Source organism: Schistosoma mansoni, chromosome 1 (assembly GCF_000237925.1).
Source record: "Schistosoma mansoni strain Puerto Rico chromosome 1, complete genome".
Taxonomy (NCBI): domain Eukaryota; kingdom Metazoa; phylum Platyhelminthes; class Trematoda; order Strigeidida; family Schistosomatidae; genus Schistosoma; species Schistosoma mansoni.
The window spans coordinates 40,710,654-40,734,590 of record NC_031495.1 but is presented as its reverse complement, the minus strand read 5'-3'; the positions used below and the strand labels follow the sequence as shown (position 1 = coordinate 40,734,590).

Genomic DNA, 23,937 nt, shown 5'->3' with positions numbered 1-23,937 from the left:
TTCGAACGGAAGAGACAGAAAATTATAAGAGAGCCTGTGGTGGACCTCAGCGAAAGAGCTTAGTTAAAATATAACAATACGCAAAGTTACCAACAATATACCAAACGAATTAACACTACAAACCTAAGCGTGTGTCTATGATTAACGCAAAAGGTAACAAATTACAGTTAAATTATAAAAAGGCATATTGAACAACAAAATGGTAACAGTGTTATGAAATGAATGTTACTTGTAAGCTACTTTCTGAGATAACAACCACAAATAAGTTCACTTGGTTAACAAAGGTTCCTCTGCACATGATGGCATCAACAGCAAAATGAAGAAGATTAAATCCAGTAGTATTATTCAGTAACGATCCGGGCCAAAGTTCCAACGTAGTGTGGAAAGGCCTAAAAGGATGTTGTAATACTACTATAATCTTCAATCAAAGGCCGTGGCCGTTAAAGCAGAAGAATAGACGGCGGATACAACGTTTATATTTTAAGGATCGCGGTAGTGAGGAAGTGTTATATATAACCAAACCAAAGTATTCGTTTCTTTACCATTGATACAGAAAAACAATAGATATCGAATATAAGTGTGGTTACATATAAAGTGTGACAACTAGGAAAAATATGTGATCTTTAATTTGTTGTTATAAAAATTCACTAGATATACATGTCACAATAAGCCTCATTACCACTCAGACTTGGATTTCAAGGAACAAATAATTCGTTATTTATGCTTTACTAAGTCCGAAGTTTGTTCAATAAACTGGTGTGCCCGTTTCAAGTTTGGCCTTGGCGCCATTTAGTCTATTGCCTCCAACTCTCTCGTCATATGAAATGAGATAAAATGAGTCGTAAGAGTTAATTCAACTTCTTAGTAGCATTTTATTAGAGAAAGATGCAAACAAAGTGGTGACGGTTGTTGCCTACTTGTGTCAAGGAGACAAGTCAAAGGAAATATCGTACACGGATGCCAAAGTCATCGGGAACGGATCATTTGGCGTTGTGTATCAAGCCAGACTCCTGGAGACTGATGAAATAGTCGCCGTTAAAAAAGTTCTTCAAGACAGGAGATTCAAGGTGACCATTTTTCCCAACCTTGTATCTCCCCGTTATTTTGTGGATAGAAACTTGTGTCAGCTTTTTGTCCTTTATGTTAGGGAAACTAATTTTTTTAACAGATGATAAGTATGTGTATTAATAATCCATACGAAATTATCAACGTCCATCACACATCGCTAACAGCCAGCTTATATACAGTCTCTAATGTACTATATGAGATCAGTTAGCCACAACGTTGAACTTCGTACATACGTACATCAGTTTGAGTTGCCATATCACATTAGCAGAGAAATGCAGTTGTCGATTCAGATCCCATAGTGCTAGAAGTAGTAAGAGTATAAGCAGTAATCCAAAAGATTATTGTTTGATGTTATTGAAGGAGTATAATCCAATGAAGTAAATTTCGAAAGAGGGAAAAGAAAAGGACATGAAGAATTCAGAAGATTAGAATTTGGAAGAACACAAAGAGTGGATGCACCTTTGCCATTGCAAATGATTTTGAGCTATGTCATTCAAGGTCTCCAACCGTCGATCGCTATCATCTCGCGGATCCCAACCAGGTAGTCTACACCTACCAACATGGCTCAGTCCACTTGTAAATGACTTCATGGATTTGTGCTACGTTTTGGTCTGGCCGCCCCTAGTTTTCTTCCAACTACTCCTACATCATAAAACATCACTCGTCGGGTCAGTCGGTGGTTGAGCATACGTAACACGTGTCCCAGCCATCTCAACTGATGAAGTTTCACTACTTCATCAATCGATTTGCTATCCTTACCCAGTACCCGTTTCCTAACAAGTGCTTTACTTACTCGGCGGTCCCAGGATATACGAGCAATGCTTCGAAGACACCTATGATCGAAAACTAGTAGCCTAAGAATATCCTCTACTCTTACCGGTCATGTTTCCCTACCATAAATTAGGACGGAACAAACTGCTGCGCAGCAAACCTGTCCTTTTGTTGCTAGATGGATATCTTTCCTACGCCATAAATGACGCAAGTTGGCGAAAGCTATTCGAGCCTTCTGTATCCGTGCTGAGATTTCGTCACATACCAGACCACAAGGGCTAATGAGACTCCCAAGATAAGTGAAGCGATCGACACTCTCAACTTCTTCACTCCCTATCATTAGTTCAGGAGCCGATGCAACCCAATCCTGAAGTAACATTTTGCATTTCGAGGGGGTAGAATCTCATCCCAAACATGCCTGCATTGTTGCTTATAGCGGTCAGAAGCGGGTAAACCTCGCTTTAGGTGATCATTATCAAGAACTGGTTTTTCCTATTTATTTAGCATCATTTCGCCCAGGTTAGAAGGTAGTAATGCTAAGGCTAATGAATGTCTACAAAATCTGTTCAACCGATCTTTTCTAATGTTATGGCCCACAATTCGGTTGATTAGTACGATTTAATTATAAACCATACACATACACAACACTCGGTATAAATATCTATCTGACAGACTTGCTATAGTTAACACTGGCAAAATAAGAGAAAAGCTAAATGATTAGCCTAATTTTAAAAATGGATGTTTGTTACTATTAAAACATCTTGGATTGTAAGTTTTCTGCTACAATGGATGATATTTCCTGTGATCATTCTCATGTTTATTTTCCGTCAGTGTTCGGTCATGAGGTATAGCAACTTGGACTGATACACATCCAAGTCGTGGCCGTTGTCTATGGCTGATCGATTGTCATGTAAGACATTACCAACGAGTGTTAAGTTACTCATACGATGTTCATTGAAAAAATATCTCAAATTAATTTCAATTTGGAAAAGACAGAAGGCTGGGTAGCCTGTGTCAGTTCTGACAATGGTGGCCTCAGTCGATCCAACTTTGGGGAGCGTCGGAAGGTAGAGCTTCAACCACGTTTTGAAGTAATGAGTTCCACTTGTCGATGATCCGATGAGAAAGTGTTAGTCAGCCTACAAGTAACTTGTGAACTTTTTTAGAGTGTCCTCGTAAATCCTCTGTTTTGAAAGACAAGAAAAATGAGGGCACATCAGATGCAAATTTATCACTAAGTAATTTGAAAACTGTAATCAGGTCACTTCTAGTTCTTTGATATGACAATGGGCATAGGTTTAGTTTAGCCTTTTGTTATAACTTTCATGTGATCTTATTCGGTTCGGCTTGCCTTCAACTACTCTACAGTTACACACCATTCCAAAACACCCTAGACGGAACATGAAAGTAGGTCCTCCGACTCTAATTGAAGTTCAAAAAGCTATAGCTAATCTAAAAAGAGGAAGAGCTAATGGATTTGCTCCAAAGGTCTTTAAGGATGGTGGCTCAGTTTTAGCAATTAGGTTGACCAATATTTTAGCTAAAATCTGAGAACTGAATGTAATCCCATCTGACTGATCGCAATCACTGGTCGTCCCAATATATAAGAAGGTATTAAAATCATCCTGTGATAACCATAGAGAAGTTAGTTTAACTAATGTAGCATCTAAAATACTAGCCTCAATTGTTGTTGGTCGCCTAACTAACACCCGTGGACTGCAAACACGAGAAAATCAGGTTGACTTCAGACCTGGTCGTGGATGCATTGGCCGTATATTCACCATTCGTCAGATCTTAGAACACAGACATGCTTACCGGCGTCCGACAATGATAGTTTTTCTCGACTTAAAAGCAACACTCGACTCTTTAGACTGAGAGGTTCTGTGTCAGTGTCTGTCATTGAAAAGCGTACCTCATGAGTATATAAATCTTGTGAAGGCTGTTTACTCGAACAATACCAGTCTAGTCAAAGCTTATGGAAAGTTATCATCTGATTTTTCAACCTAAAGTGGTGTCCGGCAAGGCTGTCCACTACCCCCATTTTTGTTCAATTCCACCATAGACCTACTGCTAGGAGTAACGTTCTCATCGACTGAATTTTTGGGCATCGATCTACCAAAAGGTCCACTTATCGACTTAGGATACGCAAATGACGTAGTCCTGTTTGGTGAAGACGCTGATAAAATGCAGAGTGTTTCGGTAGCACTGAGCAACTATGCCAAGATGTTTGGAATACATTTCTCCCCCTCTAAATGCAAGTTGTTCCTTCAGCACTGGCCTTCATCAACACCTGAACTAAGGATAGGGAGTGAACGCGTCGACAACTTCACTTATCTTGGAAGTCTGATCAGCCGTAATGGTATGGTGTCTGACGGGATCTCTGCACGGATTCAATAAGAAGTTCGTTGGGCTTTTGCCAACTTACGTCACCTATGGCGAAGACGAAATGTCCGTCTATCAACTAAGGGACGAGTATACTGCACAGCAGTTCTCTCTGTTCTACTTTATGGCTGTGAAACATGGCCATTAAGAGTAGAAGATACTCGTAAGTTACTAGTATTTGATCACAGATGTCTTAGAAATATTTCTCGCATCTGCTGGGATCACCGAGTAAGTAATAGTGAGGTTAGACACAAGGTATTAGAGAATGATGGTAAATCAGTTAGTGAGTTTGTGAATTATCATCGACTGAGGTGGTTAGGTCACGTATTACGCATGCCTAACCGGCTATCACGGTGCGCAATGTTGATTAGTGTTTAGGGATGGTTGGAAAAGATTTAGGGACGGTCAAACCAAAACATGGCACCAGTACATAAGGTCACTAACTTCTGGTTTGAGCCATGTTGGTAGATGCAGAATACTTCAGTCAGTCAGCTACAACCTAGGACCAGGCACATATATGCATCGGTCCAAGTTGCCATACCTCATTAGCACAACAAGATGAATACCGAATTGATAGAAGTAGTTAATTTAGTGGTGGTAATATATAAAAGAAAATAAATAATATATTTGTAATATCAAAATGAATGGAAAAATTAGATTTTCTACTCATTTGGATATTACAAATATATTATTTATTTATAACAATCTACCCAATGCTCAATTTATTCAAAATTATGTAGAGGAATAGTTGTATATAAGGATATAGTACAGGAAGAAAGACAGATATGAAACAATTTTATTCTCAAGGTTTAAGGGAAGATAAAGAGTGTATACACCTGCGCCATCCACTTCCTCTCAGAGATAAAGATTTATTTTGAGCATGTGAATAACAGTAAAATCAGTTTGCATATGGTAACAAATCAAGTTCTTTGCTTAAACTAGTATTTTTTGAAGGTAGTTTTGAGTAATTTTTATTTTGAGAACTTGTGGATAGTAATGGCTTATCAGTGTTGATAATTTAATCATCCTCCTACCCAAAGTTAACTTCGTTATTTACTTTCAGAATCGAGAATTACAAATTATGCGTCAACTGGACCATCCAAATATTGTGCAGTTAAAGTACTTCTTTCACTTTGTGGGTGACAGAGTAAGCTGTTATGTTGTGTTTAAATACATCGTCATTATTGTATTTTATTTAAAATGTAGTTACATGCTTTTGGTTTACATCTCATTCGTTCTGTTGTATTCCTTTCGATTTTTCATATTAGTTAAAAGCGTAACTGTTAAAACCCAGAGGTTGTATCATCGGTTCTATTTTGTGTGAATTTTCTCATACCCACAGCTCAGTTAGTCATTATCAACGTCAAAACCAAGCACAAATTTGTATCAGTTCGACTTGTCACGTCTCATCAGTATATCAAGATTAAGAATCATAGTTGGTAGTGTTAGTGATAGTAAAAAAATTGATTAGAGTTCATAAACAAGAGAAATCGAGAAATATAAAGTATAAAATAGTATAAAAATCCAAATTTTGGAGGGAGATGACAAGTGAATGCATATGCGTCACTGCGACCGATCGTTAACCATGTAATGTAAAATTCCCAGTCACTAATTGTGGTTACTTTTCGAAATCCAACCAGGTAATCTGCTGACAGAGTTGACATAAATAATTAATCGCCTCATAAATTGATCGCCGGTCTTGGTCCAACAGTACCGATAGATATCTGATGTCGTAGTTCATTATATGTATGAAGTAAAATGGTCCCTAAAGAACCATCTAGTTAACTAGGAGTCATTTACATGTTATGCAATTATTTTGGCATAAAACGAACCGTTATGTTAACTTGATATTAGTGTCACTGAAAAAATATGATTATTTAGTCAGCCATATTTAATCTCGAGCGTGGTACAAATATGCGTTAACTTGAGTTGCTATAATGCATCATCACGGTACGGTGAAATTCACATGATGAATTATAAGAGTCCCGATGTTGGCGATATCAGTTATACTGAAAAACATTAAACATTGAAAGTAAAAGATTAATTCGAGGAATAAAAGATGTGAAATAATATAAAACCTCAAGATGTAGCGTAAAAGCGTTTGCACCAATCTGATTGATTCTAAGGCAAACGACCCAAATTGAGCTAGTGATCACGGTTATCGCACGAATGCCAACTAAGTTTTCACCTCTCGACAGGTTTCAGTCTTACAATCACTGTCTTCATCGACTTATGTTACATATTAGTTTGATCCTCCCTTGACATAGGTAACGGTTTCCAATAATCTCAGTCGATGGAGATTCGGTCTCATAGATCGATTTAACTGGTACCTTATGCCTAACCTCAAAATAGCTCACGTGGTCTTTTCGTCGTACACAGGCAATGCTTCGGAGATACTCATGATGAAATACTTGCTACCTGCATTTTTCATACTTCAGTAAGCTATGTTTCATAATAGGAACCTACGAATAATTTTAAAGACCAAGGCTCAGCTATAATATATAACAAAGCGAACTGCTACAAAATATACTCGCATCTTCGTTGGGAGACGAACATTTTGTCGGTGATACAAGTGACGAGAGTTGAAAAAAGCCGTGCGAACTTCCTGAATCCATATCGGTATTTCGTCAAACACCATCCCACAAGCTCCCAAATGCCCAGGTACGCCTGAGGTTGGGGAGGGTCAGTCCTCCCTTTCGAAATGTTCTCACATGGCCACGTGTATATAGCCACTTCTAAGGAAGTCTTACTCACTGCCTTCTCGCAGCGAGGCTATTTTTTAACGAAATTGAGAGGACGAAAAGCAAATGTCTGGCGCTATAACCATGTTGGTGAATATGGATAACCCACCTAGAGGAGTTGGAAAACCCTGATTCCAAACCAGTGGTGCACATGGGATCCAGGATACTGAGGGAACAAATGGCGTATGAACTTACTGTTGGCCAACGGTTACCCTTGGACTGCATCTCCTAACGTTGCTCCACTGCCTTGTGGATTAGACCTGTAGGTCAAAGACTCGAGGAGTGGCCTCCTAAGAAAACCACCTGCTTCGGTTCGGGCACCCGGGCAGCAAATCAAATGAGATTTGTGAGGCGCATATTTATCTGGTGCTTCCTTGTACCAATATTTATGTGTTTAAATAATAATAATAATTCCCGGGCAGCACTCCAACCCTCATACACCGAATGATTTGTGCGGCGAATATGTATTTGGTGCCTTCTTGTATCAATGTTTGTATTTAAATGAAAAAATAACCCTGAAGAGCTAATGTGACCTCCAGGATAAGTATTCTCGATGCTCTCAGTTACTTCACTCTTTATAATCAATCTAGTCACTAACTCGGAACAGTCCTAAAGCAAAATGTGGCATTTAGTAGAGGGCTGGAAACTTATCTTAAAAATGTTAGGATTGTCACTCAAGGGAATGTTTAGTTCTCACCTGTCAAATTACTTAAGTACGCACATATAGGTTGGTTACAAGTTTTCGTGATGAGAGTCGAAGCACGAAGTTCACGTAAGTTATTTGGAATTGGTTACATATTGTTTTTGAGAGGGCAAAGAATAATTTTTAATCTTTCAGTCAGTCTTCCTTCTATCACAATGTGATTTTTTTTCAAATGTTTTTGCCGACTTTCCCTAGAAAGATGATGTTTATTTAAATTTGGTCCTTGAATTTATTCCGGAAACAGTTTATCGTGTTGCCCGAAGATATGCCCGCCAAAAGGAAACAATCCCTCTTTTGTTTGTAAAGGTAATTTTTGTTTTTTCAGCAATTTTATTCCTGTCAACATCAATCTCGCACCTTTCATTGATTTATCCAGTTTTTAATAAAATTTCGTTACAGTAGTAAATTGTTTCTCCATTTTTCCTTATCCCCCTGATATTTCACCATCATAGCCTGTGAATCGATTGATTTAATTGATAATCCATTTCATATTTGCTTGTGATTTTTCAGGGGCTAATACTGTCGTAATCCACCCACTCATCCTTTTTTCTAACTCCAGTCAATCAACTCAGCGTACCGGTAAATATGATACATACATGTACATGACACATGTCCTAATAGTCTTAGTCGATAATGATTGACAGTCTCGTTATATGCTTTGTCATTTATAGATGGTGCTATCTAGTATACTAATCTTAGCATTACTCACTTAGTGGTTCTGTCATACACGGAAAATGCTTCGAAAATACCTATTTCCGGATACTAATAGCCTGAAAGTATTTTGTACTACCATAATTTATTCCACTTTCGTAAAGCGATACAAAACGGTTTGGTTCGCGTTATACGTATCTTTGATAGACAGTTGGACAACCCCCTTTTACCACAGATGACATGGGTTAACTAAAGTCATCAGAGAGTTCACCAACCATCAACCCTCTAGGGTTGAAAAGACCCTCGATAAGAGTAATATGATCGAGTTGCTCAACTTATTTAGTTCTTATATTTAAACTAGACAATAATATAAAGGAGTTCTGAAGTAGATTTTTTCATTTTTCACCTAAAGTGCACAGAACAGTGAACTTATCATTGTCTTTTGCAAGTAGAACCAAACTATCTAACTCCCAAACTCTAACTAATATCTCAATCAAATAGATAATTACAGACTGTTATTTTCAAAGACTTCTGGAATTGACTCATCAGTGTCAACTGCCTTCACTAAAGTTTGAAAACTGGATCTCAGTGTCATATCTAGGTAGTTGATTAATAGCAGGGATCATTTGTAAACGTAACGAATCCCATTTTTTTTAGCCTTATGATAGCATTAAATGTTATTATTGTCACAAATTTGTCATCTCCGCTACTTCTTGTGTCTTCTTTTTCACTCTACCTGTCTCCAAATAAGTGTTATACTTAAAGATTTTCTGGAGATATGTAATTTAAGTTTTCATAATGTATAAGTAAGCTTTTAAAATTACGAATATTTTTTTCCACTTCCGTTCATCCTTTTTTCTCGTGAGCATTTAAGAGCTGATTATCGTTTTTATCTTTATGGTTTAGTCAGTAAACTTTCACTTAAAATAAGACCACTAAACAACCTGTAGGGTCTCAACATGTTTGTGTGGGTTTAACAATACAAACATTTTCAAAATACACAGTGTCACAATTTACAATGTGCAAAACGACCATATGATAACTGATGTGTACATCACTTTAACAAACAGTCCACGTTTTATAGGCGATGCAAATTCATAGATACTCTGGTTGAAAATTCTCGATCTTGAACAGTTACATTTTTAAGAGCTGTAACGCGGTGGTTTATTTACTTGCTTCATAATTCATATAGCGTTGCAGTCAACAACACCTTATCAGTAGTTAATACTCAGTTCATATGGATTAGTACAGTCCGAAAATTTATGTATAATTGTTCGTTTACCTATAGTTCGTATTAAATTCGCATTTTTATTGCTATGGCAAATAATTTTATCTAGTTTTATTTGTACTTTATTTTATCTAAATTTATTCTGTTCACCTTGAAAATACTTTTGAATTATCCTTTTTTTTATCATACCCTTCTATACTAATCAAGGTTTTTCTACACTTTCTTATGACTACTTTTCTGGACAGAAAAAAAGTACATGTACATGTACCGGGAACGTGCATGTACAATTATTTTCCTAGGTTATGTGCATTTAAAATTGATAGCATGTAATCCTTTCATGTAATGAACCAAAGAGTTAATATAGGAAAATTTCACGTATTTTAAGAACAATTGAGATAGATAGTTGTTATATAGCACGCTCCATCATCTCAGTTTGTGTATGTTTATGATCTCATCTAACTTCCATGTTCTTGCATATATATCAACTCGTTTAACAAACTAATATGCCTTACTATTATTAAAGTTATTTGAAGTAACCTATTTAACGTCTTTGTTCTTTTCTGCTTCGATCTTTTCCTTGAATTCATTGTCGATCGGATTTAAGGAACTAACATTGATTCCTCGTTTATATTGTCCCAGTCATACAACAATCGAATTTCTCATGATAAAGACCATGCCAACATATATTAGGTATATTTGATGCTATAGTGATATTTTTCTGACTGTAAGGATTGGTTTTGAAGAGTTTTATGTTACCCTTACGCAATATAAGCTCTTTGAGTAGTGAATGTTTGATATCTTTTTCTACATTCTTTACCAGGAATGTGTTGAAATAAAAATCTCCCGTTTCGCTAAGCTCATCCTTTCACTTTATGTTAAACAATTAACGTTTAGTTGCAATATTTTACTAAAAATATCCTCATTTTTATATACGATGAAAATAAATCACCTGATAAAATAAATAACTTTCACAGTTAACTCTAAGAGTGCCTGAAAATATTTCCTTTGGTCTGCATTTGATTATTTATATTTTGATAATGATGATTAAGTTCAGACATGTTACACAGGTTAATGTTAGTTTTCTCATTGCCATATAAAAATGGTAATTCTCATTAATGTAACATTGAAATATGCTTCTTAGTTCTATTCACTTTAATATTTGTGCATTCTGATATTGTAAAATGTGATTTAATGAACAAAAGTTGTAGGATTCTAAACGTTATAGTGCGAGTGAATACGTGAAATAAATAGTTCATTAATTAATAGAGTCTGTCACCTGTAAAGAAAAACGATGCAATATGCTAATTTTGTTTCTGATTTCTCGTAAACTTCAGTTTATATTTTCTTTTCCAGCTTTATATGTACCAACTTTTTCGAAGTTTGGCCTACATACATCATAAAGGCATTTGTCATCGGGATATAAAACCCCAAAATTTACTTTTAAATCCAGCTACAGCTGTTTTAAAATTATGCGATTTCGGAAGGTTAGTTTACTGTATATATATAAGATTTTATTTTCCTGTAGTATTTTGTGTGATTTTCTGACAAATTGACTTGGATGAAAGCTGTTTAGGGACTATGATTCTTGTTAGCGGGACATGGACTGGATTAAAGCTTGTACCGTGCACGATTGCGTTGCTGCACGCTGATTGGCTAATTCTTATCCAATCAACACTAGTCGGTACTTGGAGAACACTCTAGAATCTTCTCATGTAAAAACTATAAATATACTAACGTATTTCTTATTGCGCTTCTTACTTTCATGTACCCTTGTTATTTGAAATGTGGTTTCTTCCTGGTAAACTGTGTCCTGATTTCAGGACTTGTCGAGTGAATCGGTGTCCAAGAATGCTTAGCATTAGGAATAGCTGGGTCGTAATAAGAGAAATTTATAACAATTCTATCCAACAGTTCATTGAGAAAATATTGAGTAACTAATGTGTCATATAAACTTACCTGATGTATATTTAACATTATTTGTGTTCCTTTGTATGTATTACTACGTCATCTCAAATAATGCACATCTTCAGTCATCTTGAAAAGGAAATGACTCATTTATGAGTGATGTATCCTGTACTGTCAAACAGGGATAATAAAACACTGTATGATGAAACCAAACTTTAAGTTGTACATCATAACTAGAAACATTGTTTTTTTATATCAGTGCACACTTAGTAAGTAAATTTATTTTCAAATTCCGTTTCAACTGAATTATACTGGGATGCATTAATTAAAAGATTAGATATGACATGAAGCATTTGTGTTTACCATGTTCTCCGGTAAAATCAATGTCCTAATTTGTTGCATGCAGAGCATTTTCATCTCTTTCGTTAAAATTGATTCCTACTTTTTCATTTAAGGTTTGAAAATAACGTGTGTAACTTTTATCTATCATTCTATTTACAATACGTTTTTATAGAATTGACTACGCCATATTGAAGGTTTTTTACTTATAGATTTCATTCCAACTGCAATTAATTATTTTATCTCTTTAGTGCGAAGGTTCTAGTTCGCGGCGAACCTAACGTTTCTTACATTTGTTCCCGTTATTACCGGGCTCCTGAATTGATATTTGGTGCTGTGGATTACACATGTCAGATTGGTAAGTACAATATTTTGCGGGAAAAATTTCATTTTTAAATTTATCGGACCACCGGTTTTAAGCGGTCATTAAACAAGTGATTGAACTATGTAGAAGAGGTTATGTTCGTCAATGGCTAAGTAATACTCTATTCATAGCATTTTCTCATACTAGATATCTTCCGGACTTAGTGATGAAAACTAAACAGTATCAGAATCAATGAAGAAATTCAATTATTTGTAAAGAAAAATACAATTTAGGGAGAAATAAACACACTTGTAAACAAGCAGGTTAAACTAAAGATAGCTTTGTTCATAACTTTGAATGCTTAGTCTAGAAGCCTAGTATTTTCTCGGCTTATTTCTATGAAGACAGTTTGTTGAAAGAGGTAATAGACCACTTAATTTCTATCTCGTAAAAAGGAATTTAGAACAAAGATATAGCACCTCTATACGTTTAGTTGGTGACATTATGTCCCCTAACACTTGGTCACCTGTTCACTAAAAATCGTGCACAATTTTTAGGAAGTAAATCACACGTTAGTATAAAACGAATTGCGAACCGGTTTAGCTAAGCTTCTTAAGGTTTGGCATTTTCAATTATGCCTTACGTAACGTACCCCATAATCGTCTGGGATTATGTCTAATACCAGCTGCGTTTAAAATATTGAGGTTTATTATAATGTATGTATTATCGTTGTTTCGAAACATGGGTTTCTGTGAGTTGAACACGTATTGCACACGTCATCCTGACTGTTTCCATAGTGAGAACCACTTGGTATAATTGATATTTGTTTCAGTAATGAAATGTTATTAACTTACTTTGAAAAGCTGTGTTGACTTAGCTTTTATTGTCACAGCACAACTTTAACTTACTGTTAGGATGCCTGTTTCTGTAATTTTTTTCCTGGACTGAAATTCTTAGTCGTTTTTTCGATTATAATTTATTTGTTTATGTCTACAGATGTTTGGTCAGCTGGCTGTGTACTTGCTGAACTTTTGTTAGGTCAGCCAATTTTTCCTGGAGAAAGTGGTGTAGACCAGCTTGTTGAAATTATCAAGGTTTTAGGTACTCCTTCCCGCGAACAAATTCACGAAATGAATCCTGACTATCGAGAATTTAAATTTCCACAGATTAAACCCCATCTCTGGTCAAAAGTAAGATATTCCTTGTGGTTTTTTGCTAAGGATATTTTGATTTCTAATACGAATTTTTTGTTCTCAAACTGAATAATAGTTTTTAAGTTCCACATATTTCTTGTCCCTTTGAGTAATATTTTTTATCTATTGTCGAAGATAGAACAGAATAAACACTAAATGGATATTATTTTCCTGCTATCTACGTTGCCTCACACTTTACCATTATGAACTTAAGGTTATGACTGCAGCAATTATTTAAAATATTGACATAACCGTCTGTTTCATGTATTATCAGAACTGATTTATGCTATGACGTTTGGGATATTCGTTTCTCTAAATCTAATTTTATCTCGAGAAGTAACCGATAGTTTCGCATCAAACCGAAATTAGGAATTTGATGCGTAAAATCTGCATTTGGACCCGAAACCAATTCTTTTAACTGTTTCAGTACAGTTACAGCAATGTATAGATTAGAAATTCTCTTAGCAATAAATGTAATGTGCTTGCATTCCCGTTAACTGAACGAGTCCAAATATATTGTTCTGATTACTGAACAGGTAAAAACATTTGACAAGTTTTGGAAACGTGCGGGTATATAACTTTGGTGAAAGTTGTAGATGTTAAAGGTATGTTGTTTACCGAAACGAAGGATAGCCTTACTGTCAATCAGCTCTTACTGTTATGGGCAATTAAGAAGTAGCCATTTCATATTTTATGATCGTTAATATTTATTCAGGACTCTATAATAATAATGGCAATAATAATATTATTATCATTACTATTATTATTATCACGAAAGTTTCTAAGTCCGAATATTCAGAGTTTATGATCCCATGGAAATTCTGATTGTCCAGCGAGAAAAAAAGTACAACAGAGGTATCTCAAAACCTCAATGATCAACTTAAAACGATAATGAAATGGCAGATATTACTTACTGAAGTCTGTCACAACCTATGGGGCATAGATCAACGAATAGAGATCTTCAGCCAAGTTTATTTTCGGCACTACTTTCTAATTGTTGTCAAGAGGTCTTCATGGTCTTAATGTCTGACTCAAATTCCTGACGCTATATGTCTTTGGTCTGCCTCTTCTCCATTAGCCTTGAGGTTCCAATTTATGTCTCGTTTATGATGAAGTTCGATGGTTTAAACAATGTGTTCTATTGACCTCCAGCGTCTTTCCTTAGTTTCCTTCCCGGTTGAGAGCTGGTTTTTCTCTGTTACAGTAGGTTATTGCTGATTGTTTCTAGTCAATGAACCTAGAATATCTTTTGTAGACAGCTGTCTATGAATACTTGTACTTTTTGGTAATGTTTGTGGAAGTTCTCCAAATTTCAGCTCCGTACAATGGCGCTATCTTAAAGTTAGCGTTGGAATTTGTGACTTTGGTTTTTTCTGACAGTTGTTTTCAGTTACGAATATTCTTTGATTGTAGAGATGTTGCCCTTCCTTCTCCAACTCGTCCCTTGATGCATACGTTAGATCCTCTGTGTTTATCATTGGTAGTGCCTAGATGCGTAAAGTTTTCTATCTCTTCAAGAACTTCACAGTCGAGTGTGGTCTTGTTGGGTCTCTCTGTGTTGTATTTTAGGATCTTGGTTTATCCATTGTGAACACCAAGGTCTACTGCTGCGGAAGCCGCGGCTATACTTTCAGTCTTTGTTCTGCATTTGTTGCTGTGTGTGCAATAAAAGAGCTAAGCCGTCTACAGATCCCAAATCACCCAGCCGCGTCCTTCGTGTCTATTGTATTGCATGCTTCACCTAAGATGTGGAGATCTTCGTGACCAAAAGAAAGAAGAGGGGCAAGAGTAGGCAGTCTCATCTGACACTGATCAAGTCAGTGTGGTTTTGTTGGGTCTCTCCGTGTTGTATTTTAGGATCTTGGTTTATCCATTATGAATACTGAGGTGTACTGCTGCTACGCTAGTTGTCTTCGTCTGCATTTGTCTCTTCGAGTGGGATAGAAGGGTTAAGCCACCTAAAAATCCAAATAACTCAGCTTCGTCCATGATATCCACTGTATCATGTGTTTTTCCCGAACTGTGGACCTAGTAAGTAACCAAAGAAAGAAAAATCTAAAGTAGTCAGTCTTCACTTGAAATACATCTGTGAGTTGTCCTCCATTAGCGACTTTGTAATTTAGTTCGTTGTAGAAGTTCCGTATCGTAGTGGCTATCTTTACAGGCGCTCCATATTATGAAGTTGGTTCCATTAGGTTTTCCTATCCATACTATTAAATGCTTTCATGTAGTCAAGGAAGTTGATGTATGGTGATGAATCTCATTCAATCGATTGTTCAACAATGATCCGTAGTGTGTCGCGATTTGTTGGATACATAGTATATCCTTACGAATGCTGGCCTGTTGAGCGTCTGCAGAATTTTTCATTTGCTTCAGCAATACTGTCATAAACGTTTTTTGATACTAGCATCAATGTGATGCCTCTATAGTTCTCAAACTTACTAAGATCTTATGATTATTGTCTTGATGTGGTATCTCTCTTACCAGTATTCCGGTTTAGATAGAACAGAGTTTCCACCATGGGCAAGCTGCTGCATAAGTTGGAAAGTAAGGATACACAAATTGGGAATAAAAGGGGGTGAATAAGCGACATGGTAGATGATAATAATAATAATAATGTAGATTGTCTGGCATTTAGCAGGAGCGTGAATAGGATTGTCGGTAGAAATCTTTATTTCATTTATTTGTGTGAGGGCTGTGATACTGCCCGGGTGTTCAGACCGAAACAAGTGATTTTCTTAGGCGGCCACACCCCGAGCCTTTGATCTAAAGGTCTAACCCACAAAGCAGTAGAGCATCGTGAGGAGATGCAGTTCCATGGTAGCCGGTGACCAATAATTGGTTCATACGCCATTTGTTCCCTCAGTATCCTGGATCCCATGTGCACCATTGGTTTGGAACCAGGGTTTTCCAGCTCCCCTAGGTGAACCTCCCGTGTCCACCAACCCGATTAAAGCGCCGGACATTCGCTTTTCGTCCTCTCGATTTCGTAAACAACAATCCCTCCACAAGAAGGGAGTGGGTAAGATTTTCCTGTCAGAGGCTATATACACGTGGTCATGTGACAACATTTCGAGAGGGAGGATTGACCCTCCCCACCCTCGGCCATACCAGGGCATCACCATCCAGGGTGAGTACAGGATTCTAATCCTGATGTCGCTTTTTAATAATTTATTTAATTAATCATTGTTATTAATATTTTGAAGCCATTACGTCGCATATCGCGGTCAAACATTTCATGTGTATCTTCTTTGCTTTTTCACTCCAAATATACACACTGATAAAAGTTGATTTCACTACTAATGAAATATATGCTAACATGAAAAAACGTTGTTGTCGATTAAAAGGTTAGCAATTATCAGCTTCATGTCTTGTGGTTATTAAGGGAAATCTCTAGTCTATTAAAGCCAGTAGAACAAAGAGAAAATTTTTGAATTGAAACAAATCTGTTATGACCTGTAGGCCTGCTATTATATCACGTGACTAAATCGCCAATTAGAAACATCGACTCGTATGACCTTGACGCTGTGCCAAAGCAATTAAGCGTTAATCATTATTGGCAGTCTAGAGTTAGCTCTAAGTTCTCATTGATCATCTGAGATAATATATTTTTACCTATCCCAACCGCTTCAATTTAGAACGCTAATATCAGCCTCCACTATATGAATCATGTGTTTCAGACATACGCAGTTTATATACAAACAAATCAGACCTCATCATACCATAAAATAGTAAATTATAAGTATACAAGATCAAGCCAAAAGTGGACGTGAGTGTGGGATACTGTGACTGATATATATAGTTCATAAATAAATCCTAGTAGTTACCATTCGCTTAAGGTCTAATTTCTAAACTTTTGCCATATATTTAACGTCGGTCTGTAGAAAGCATGGGACCTTCAGTTTTACAAATGCCGACTGTCGTAAAATGATCAATCATTTATTGCTTAATTAGGTGAATACTAGTATTTCAAACTCGTTAGAAATATAGTGGAGTTGACTGGTTTTCAACGAAGCTTTTTATTACCAGCAAACAAAAGAGTAGGATGAGATGTTTTGTCATGAAACTTACGGATTGTACTTGTTATATTATGTATATTTTAACGAAAATTTTTGATAAACATCATTTATACAGATACACTCGATAAAACGCATGATTAATTAGGTATAATTTGGTTCATAATATTGTCAACATTTTTGTCTCGATTTTGCGCATTCACCTTTTTTTTTAACTTTTCCTTAGGTTTTTCGTCCTCGTGTTCCATCAGAAGCGATTCAGTTGGTGTCACAGCTACTCGACTACACACCCTCAAAACGATTAGAACCGTTAGATGCTTGTTTACACTGCTTTTTTGATGAGTTAAGACAAGAAGGAACTAGACTTCCCAATGACAGACCTCTACCTCCATTATTTAATTTGACACCCTACGGTGAGTATTTGAACTTCACTATTATTATTATTATTGATTAGTTGTGTAATGCTGCAATGTATTTGTCTGTTCTTTACGGATAAAAATTGATTATCTGCTGTCAGGCTACATTGAAGCATCGATAACGTGTTGATGTAAGTTAAAACACCAAACGTTTGAACTGTTTTAGATCGTACAAACATTATGCTTGGTTTAGATGAAGTCACTATTTTGTGTATCTATACTGTTGACTATCAAATGGTGTTGCTATGTTGACATCTGAATGTCCTCTTCATATATTCTATTTTTCACATAATTCTTACGCTATAATAAAGCGTGTATAAAAATGTTGGTGAGTATACCGATTTTTTGATTGCTTATTTCTATTCTATTTCTCTCTCTCTCCTTTTCGATACTTGCAAATTGTATTTTCAATATCAATAAAGTTTTGAGGTACAAATTTAATATTCGCATAAAATTGATTTTTATTAATTTCGTATTTATTGTTCTGTATAGTGGTGTATAATTCAACAAAATAATTTGTTACCTATAATTTAAACTCCGCCTGTAGCTCTCCTAGGGTTACTGCCAGTCCCAACCTCGGGTAAGGGAGAAGGGTTGGGTATGAAGTCAGCAACCGCATCCCTTGGGAAAAAACCTTTGTAAAAAACGCTAACTATAATCAGCAAAGTAAACCATTTAATCTCTGCCCTGTAAAAGCCAAAATTCTTTGGAAGTCACAAAGCCGATGCCCCTCCTAACAACCAGAGCAACAATTTTTAAGGGTAAATGGAATGTCCTAATGTTATTAGGTTTCAAAAACTGAAAAGTTTCGTTTTATTCTAAAAGCTCCCAAAAGCCTTGGTATGGCCGAGGGTGGGGAGGGTCAATCCTCCCTCTCGAAATGTTGTCACATGACCACGTGTATATAGCCTCTGACAGGAAAATCTTACCCACTCCCTTCTTGTGGAGGGATTGTTGTTTACGAAATCGAGAGGACGAAAAGCGAATGTCCGGCGCTTTAATCGGGTTGGTGGACACGGGAGGTTCACCTAGGGGAGCTGGAAAACCCTGGTTCCAAACCAATGGTGCACATGGGATCCAGGATACTGAGGGAACAAATGGCGTATGAACCAATTATTGGTCACCGGCTACCATGGAACTGCATCTCCTCACGATGCTCTACTGCTTTGTGGGTAAACCATTTTTGTTCTGCTGCTGACCCCATAAACAATTCTCATTTAACGGCTGTGTTCTGATTTATTGGAGTTGGGGAACAGTATTGGGATCGAACTAGGATATCTGAATTTGGTCAATCGGTAGAATTTCGTGTAGTCCTATCGCAATACGCTATATTTCAATTTATAACAATTTGGCGACGGAGATTTTGCAAACAAGTTGCTGACTAGCTATGGATCCAGTTAAATTAGAAGAATTGTTCAAGCAACAGCTGAAGCTGATGGAGATGCTTACTCAGACGCAGATCTCTTCTCGAGTCTCATGTACACCAACAATCCCTCAATCAGTCGACGGTATTACCAGTAGTATTTCAGAGTTTCTTTATGATCCTGATGCCAATATTACATTTGATACCTGGTTCAGACGTTATGAAGATCTTTTTAAAGTCGACCTTGCTGACAGAGATGATTCGTGGAAGGTGCGTCTTCTCCTTCGAAAACTTGGTCCATCAGAGCTTGATAAGTATTGCAACTACATTCTACCGCAGAACCCACGAGACCGTTCCTTCGATGCCACTGTTCAAACTCTCAGTCAACTTTTTGGTGACCATCATTCACTCTTCAATACGCGTTATCGCTGTTTAAAACTGGTCATGAGCGAGTCCGATGACTTCTTAACCCATGTTGGCATTGTTAACCGTGAGTGTGAACGGTTCAAACTCAAATCCCTTACCGACGACCAATTCAAATCCCTCGTATTCATATGTAGTCTTCAGTCACCCAAATTCTCCGACATCAGAACTCGATTGCTGAACCGCCTTGAACAAGACCCTACGCTGACACTTAATGCAATCGCCGACGAGTATCAACGCATTGTCAACCTGCAGCGTGACACCACTTTGGTCTAATCTGGGGGCCAGGGTGGTTGCGAAGTTCACGCTGTCCAACGTCAGAACAAATCTCCGAGATCAACAACCTGTGGTCCTACGAAAGCCAGTGCTCCTTCTTTCTCTAATCACTCCAGACCGGTTCACAAGAAGCCCCCCTCTCCATGTTGGCATTGTGGAGCCTGGCATTATGTGAAATTTTGTCCATTCAAACAGCAGCTGTGCGATCGCTGTCATAAAGTTGGTCACAAAAGCGGTTTTTGTCAATCCCATCGACCCAATAGCCGTCGAAATGCACAGACGCAGCATCGTTATCCTAAAAAGCCGGTTCCCTCATCAGGAAGTTTAGCAGCAGTCTTCCACACCCATGTCGCCACGCGACGCAAATTTCTTACCCTCTCAATCAATGGTCAGCCAGTTCGATTGCAGTTGGACACTGCATCAGATATCACTATTCTGTCGAAAGATACTTGGCGAACCTTGGGTCAACCTCCCATCAAACCATCTTCGCAGACAGCCGTTAGTGCATGTGGTGGTCATCTCCGCCTTCATGGTGAACTTAATTGCTGTATTTCGTTCAGAGATACAACCTTCAACGGAACGTGCTACATCACCAAATCTCCTCTCAACCTTCTGGGTTTAGATTGGTTCGAAGAACTTGGTCTTGCCAATCTTCCTATCAGCACTATCTGTAATCAAGTACAAACTCCTGCTACTACACAACAGCATGCTGCAGACCTCCAAAATCGATTCATCGAACTCCTCCAGCCTGGTTGGAAGCTACGAACAGTCCATAGTGCGATGGCACCCAGGCGAGTAACCTGGCAGAATCCTCGAATGCAGAACACTAGAATTCCCTACAAAGTTGGTGCGAAAGTGTATGTTCGGGACTATAGACATGGGTATGATAGATGGATAGAAGGTGAAGTCGCAAAGAGACAGGGGAAAGTCATGTATGAGGTCAGAGTAAACCAAGAAATCTGGACCAGGCATCATAATCAACTACGGCCAAGAGATGCCAAAGAAAAAGTTGGAATTATTAACCGAGTTCCCCTCGACTTACTGCTAGATACTTTTCAACTTCCGCCGATGCCTACAACGGAGGCAACTGAGTCGTCTAATCAAGCAGAACATTCTTCAGGTTCTTGGTCGTTACCTCGAAGGAGGTCAAAGCGCAAACGAAGAAAACCAAAGAACTGTCAGGTAAACCCACAATTGCGTCGCTATTAATTTTTTCCAAGGGGAGGTGTTAGGATATTCACAGGAATATCCCAAAAATTATCTCGAATGTAAAGTGGTATGTTTTTAGACTCTTCACATAGTTCGCATGTTATTTCCTATTGGCCATTATTTACAGTTGTCCTAACTATGACTTTCACGTGTCGTTTTCCTATTGGTCAATCTTGAGTTGTCCTAATTATAACTTTTACATGTCCTTCCTTTCCATTGGTTACTGTTAATAGTCATCTTAACTGTATAAATATGTCTTGTCTGTAAACCATTTTTGTTCTGCTGCTGACCCCATAAACAATTCTCATTTAACGGCTGTGTTCTGATTTATTGGAGTTGGGGAACAGTATTAGGATCGAACTTGGATATCTGAATTTGGTCAATCGGTAGAATTTCGTGTAGTCCTATCGCAATACGCTATATTTCAATTTATAACAGAATGTCAGAATAATGTGAGAGACCGGGAGGACCAGACAAATAGTTATGAAAATGAGGAGATACAAATTGACGGTACTCGGAATCAGTGAAACCTATTGGATCCAAGCTGGACAGAAAAGGTTAGATTCAGGAGGGACGCTTTTGCACCCAGTTTACGAAGAGGGAAATGCCTCACGCACACAAGGAGTTGCACTGTCGCTGTCCAAAGAAACACGAATAACACTTGAAGAATGGGAATCGCATGGATCCAGGATCACTAAAGCATCTTTCAAAACATAGAAGAAAGGAATCACAATATATGTTATCCAAAGTTGTGCACCCACCGATGACAGCAATGAGGACGATAAAGATCAGTTTTACGAGAGGTTGCAATCGATCATACTGAAGTTCTCAAGAAAGGGACTGATCATCCTGATGGGAGATCTGAACGCCAAAGTCGGGATGGACAACACAGGGTATGAAGATGTCATGGAACGACATGGACTGACTAGAAGAAATGAACGGGAATGGCAAGATACTTGGAAATTTATGTGTATTCAACAAAATGGTTTTAGGTTACACAATATTCTCCCACAAACGCATACAAAAAGCTACATGGGTCTCACTGGATCACACTACAGAGAACTAGATCGATCATATTTACGTTGTATGGAGAATGCTTGTGGGAGGCTTATGATTCTCCATGACGGGTAAGAGGCCTAGATAAGTAGGTATAATTTAAATATATGAAATTGGCTAATAAAATTATTATATCATTTTAACATCACTTGTTCTTAACTTAAAACATATTATCTATGATATATTTTCCAACTATCAGCATTGCGTACTTTTTTTAAAAGGAATTATCGATTTCAAATAAGAAAAAATACTAATTTGGTGAATTTGTCAGCCAGTTGTAGTAACCAAGATTGCTTAGAATTGCTATAATACCCTCTTAATTGAAATAATCCTTTTCCTATAGTATGATTCTCTTGATATTTCCGTTAATTTCATTTTTATACTTTTAGAAATGACTATGCGAGATGATATGTACAAATTTCTCCCACCTTCTCGAACATCCGGGGGAGGTGGGGTATCAGAGTCAAGTTTACCACCTACTTCAGATCTTTTAATGGTAGAACAACCACAACCGCATCATATAACAGATACTGTATGTATTGATCGCACAGGACAAAATCACAATCCCTCTACATCAGAAGGGAGTAAATTATCGGATTCAGAAATTCGATTAGCGGTTATTGCTCCATCTCATAGTTCGGATAACATACGTCTCACATCAAATAACAGTAACAACAATGATAATAGCAGCAATATTGATATACCTCAACAATTGAAAGATTCCTGCCATGAAGAGTTAGAATCCAGGAATATTCAAGGTGTCAATAGTTAAATATAATTATCTGTCCATCTATAAAATTTATTCACCATATTTGTCCTACAGTGACATTTGTTAAATTTCAAAATTCAACATCACGAAACAAGGATGAAAAACCATTCGACTCAGGTTTCTCGTCCTGTTTATTCCTCCTGAGACAAGTACTAATTATATACATGTACAAATGTTTAACAACAAAATAATATCTCTTAAGATTAATGTAGCTCCTCCCTGTAGATGACAATCATCACAACACAGAATTATAGTAAAAGTAAAGTAATTTATTTTATTCCTATTTTAGGATTTCACTTATTTTCACTTTTGTACAAACATACTCTCACATTCACAACTTAATAATCATTTCTCGTGTAATTTCCATCACATTCACTCGCTTTCAATCACTTTAATTAACAATATATATTTTGTGTGTATGTTTTTTGTTTATTCATGTATGTTATATTTAATGTTGAAGTTTGTTTATTTTCAACACTGGCACTTTGTTTTTTCTATCATTTTTCTCTATCTTACTTTGTTTTTTCTGCCTAAATGTAACATTGTCATTTGAAAAGTAAATGAGTAGTCGTTCACACAAAAAACCTCTGGTCACTACTCTTTCTATCGTTTCCTAACTGTTTCTGTTTTTTAAGTGATAATCAAGGAAATTATTTGTTTATTTAGTAATACACTACAACACTTAAGAATTTGTTTTCTAAGTGTATATCAACTGTAATGCTTCTTTCCTTCGTAGTGTTTTCTTAACATTTCGTTACATTACAATGATCTTCATAGTAACTACAGTTTATCATTCCTATTAATAATACTGCATGCGGCGCCCGATATATATATATATATATATATCGGTTACAAAACAAACATTTTTCTTTCACATACTACAGCATTTTTCTCGTCACTGCTCTCCTGTTGGTTTGTCTTTCATATCATATCATATACAAATACATATATATGCCATTATAGATTATAATTATAGGCAAGTATACCAATTTACGATCATGATGTTGAATAGAATATTTGAACACTTTTCTTTCCGTACATACCATTTTCTCTTTTTTTCAATGACTTGAATTAATGTATCTGTTCACTAGAAATTTAATCAGTAGATAGGCAGGGTGCAAAAA

At 36.9% G+C, this 23,937-nt stretch overlaps 1 protein-coding gene across 1 annotated transcript; it reads left to right on the top strand.

The window, feature by feature from the left end:
* Positions 1 to 792: 792 nt before the first annotated feature.
* Smp_008260 (putative glycogen synthase kinase 3-related (gsk3)) lies at positions 793 to 23,187 on the top strand. Its single transcript, XM_018794432.1, has 9 exons — positions 793 to 841; positions 880 to 1,067; positions 5,285 to 5,368; positions 7,861 to 7,971; positions 10,898 to 11,028; positions 12,040 to 12,146; positions 13,089 to 13,282; positions 17,528 to 17,714; positions 22,434 to 23,187. The coding sequence occupies exons 1-9, from the start codon at positions 835 to 837 to the stop codon at positions 22,814 to 22,816; spliced, it is 1,392 nt and encodes a 463-aa protein (XP_018648845.1). The 5' UTR covers positions 793 to 834; the 3' UTR covers positions 22,817 to 23,187.
* The last annotated feature ends 750 nt before the right edge of the window (positions 23,188 to 23,937 follow it).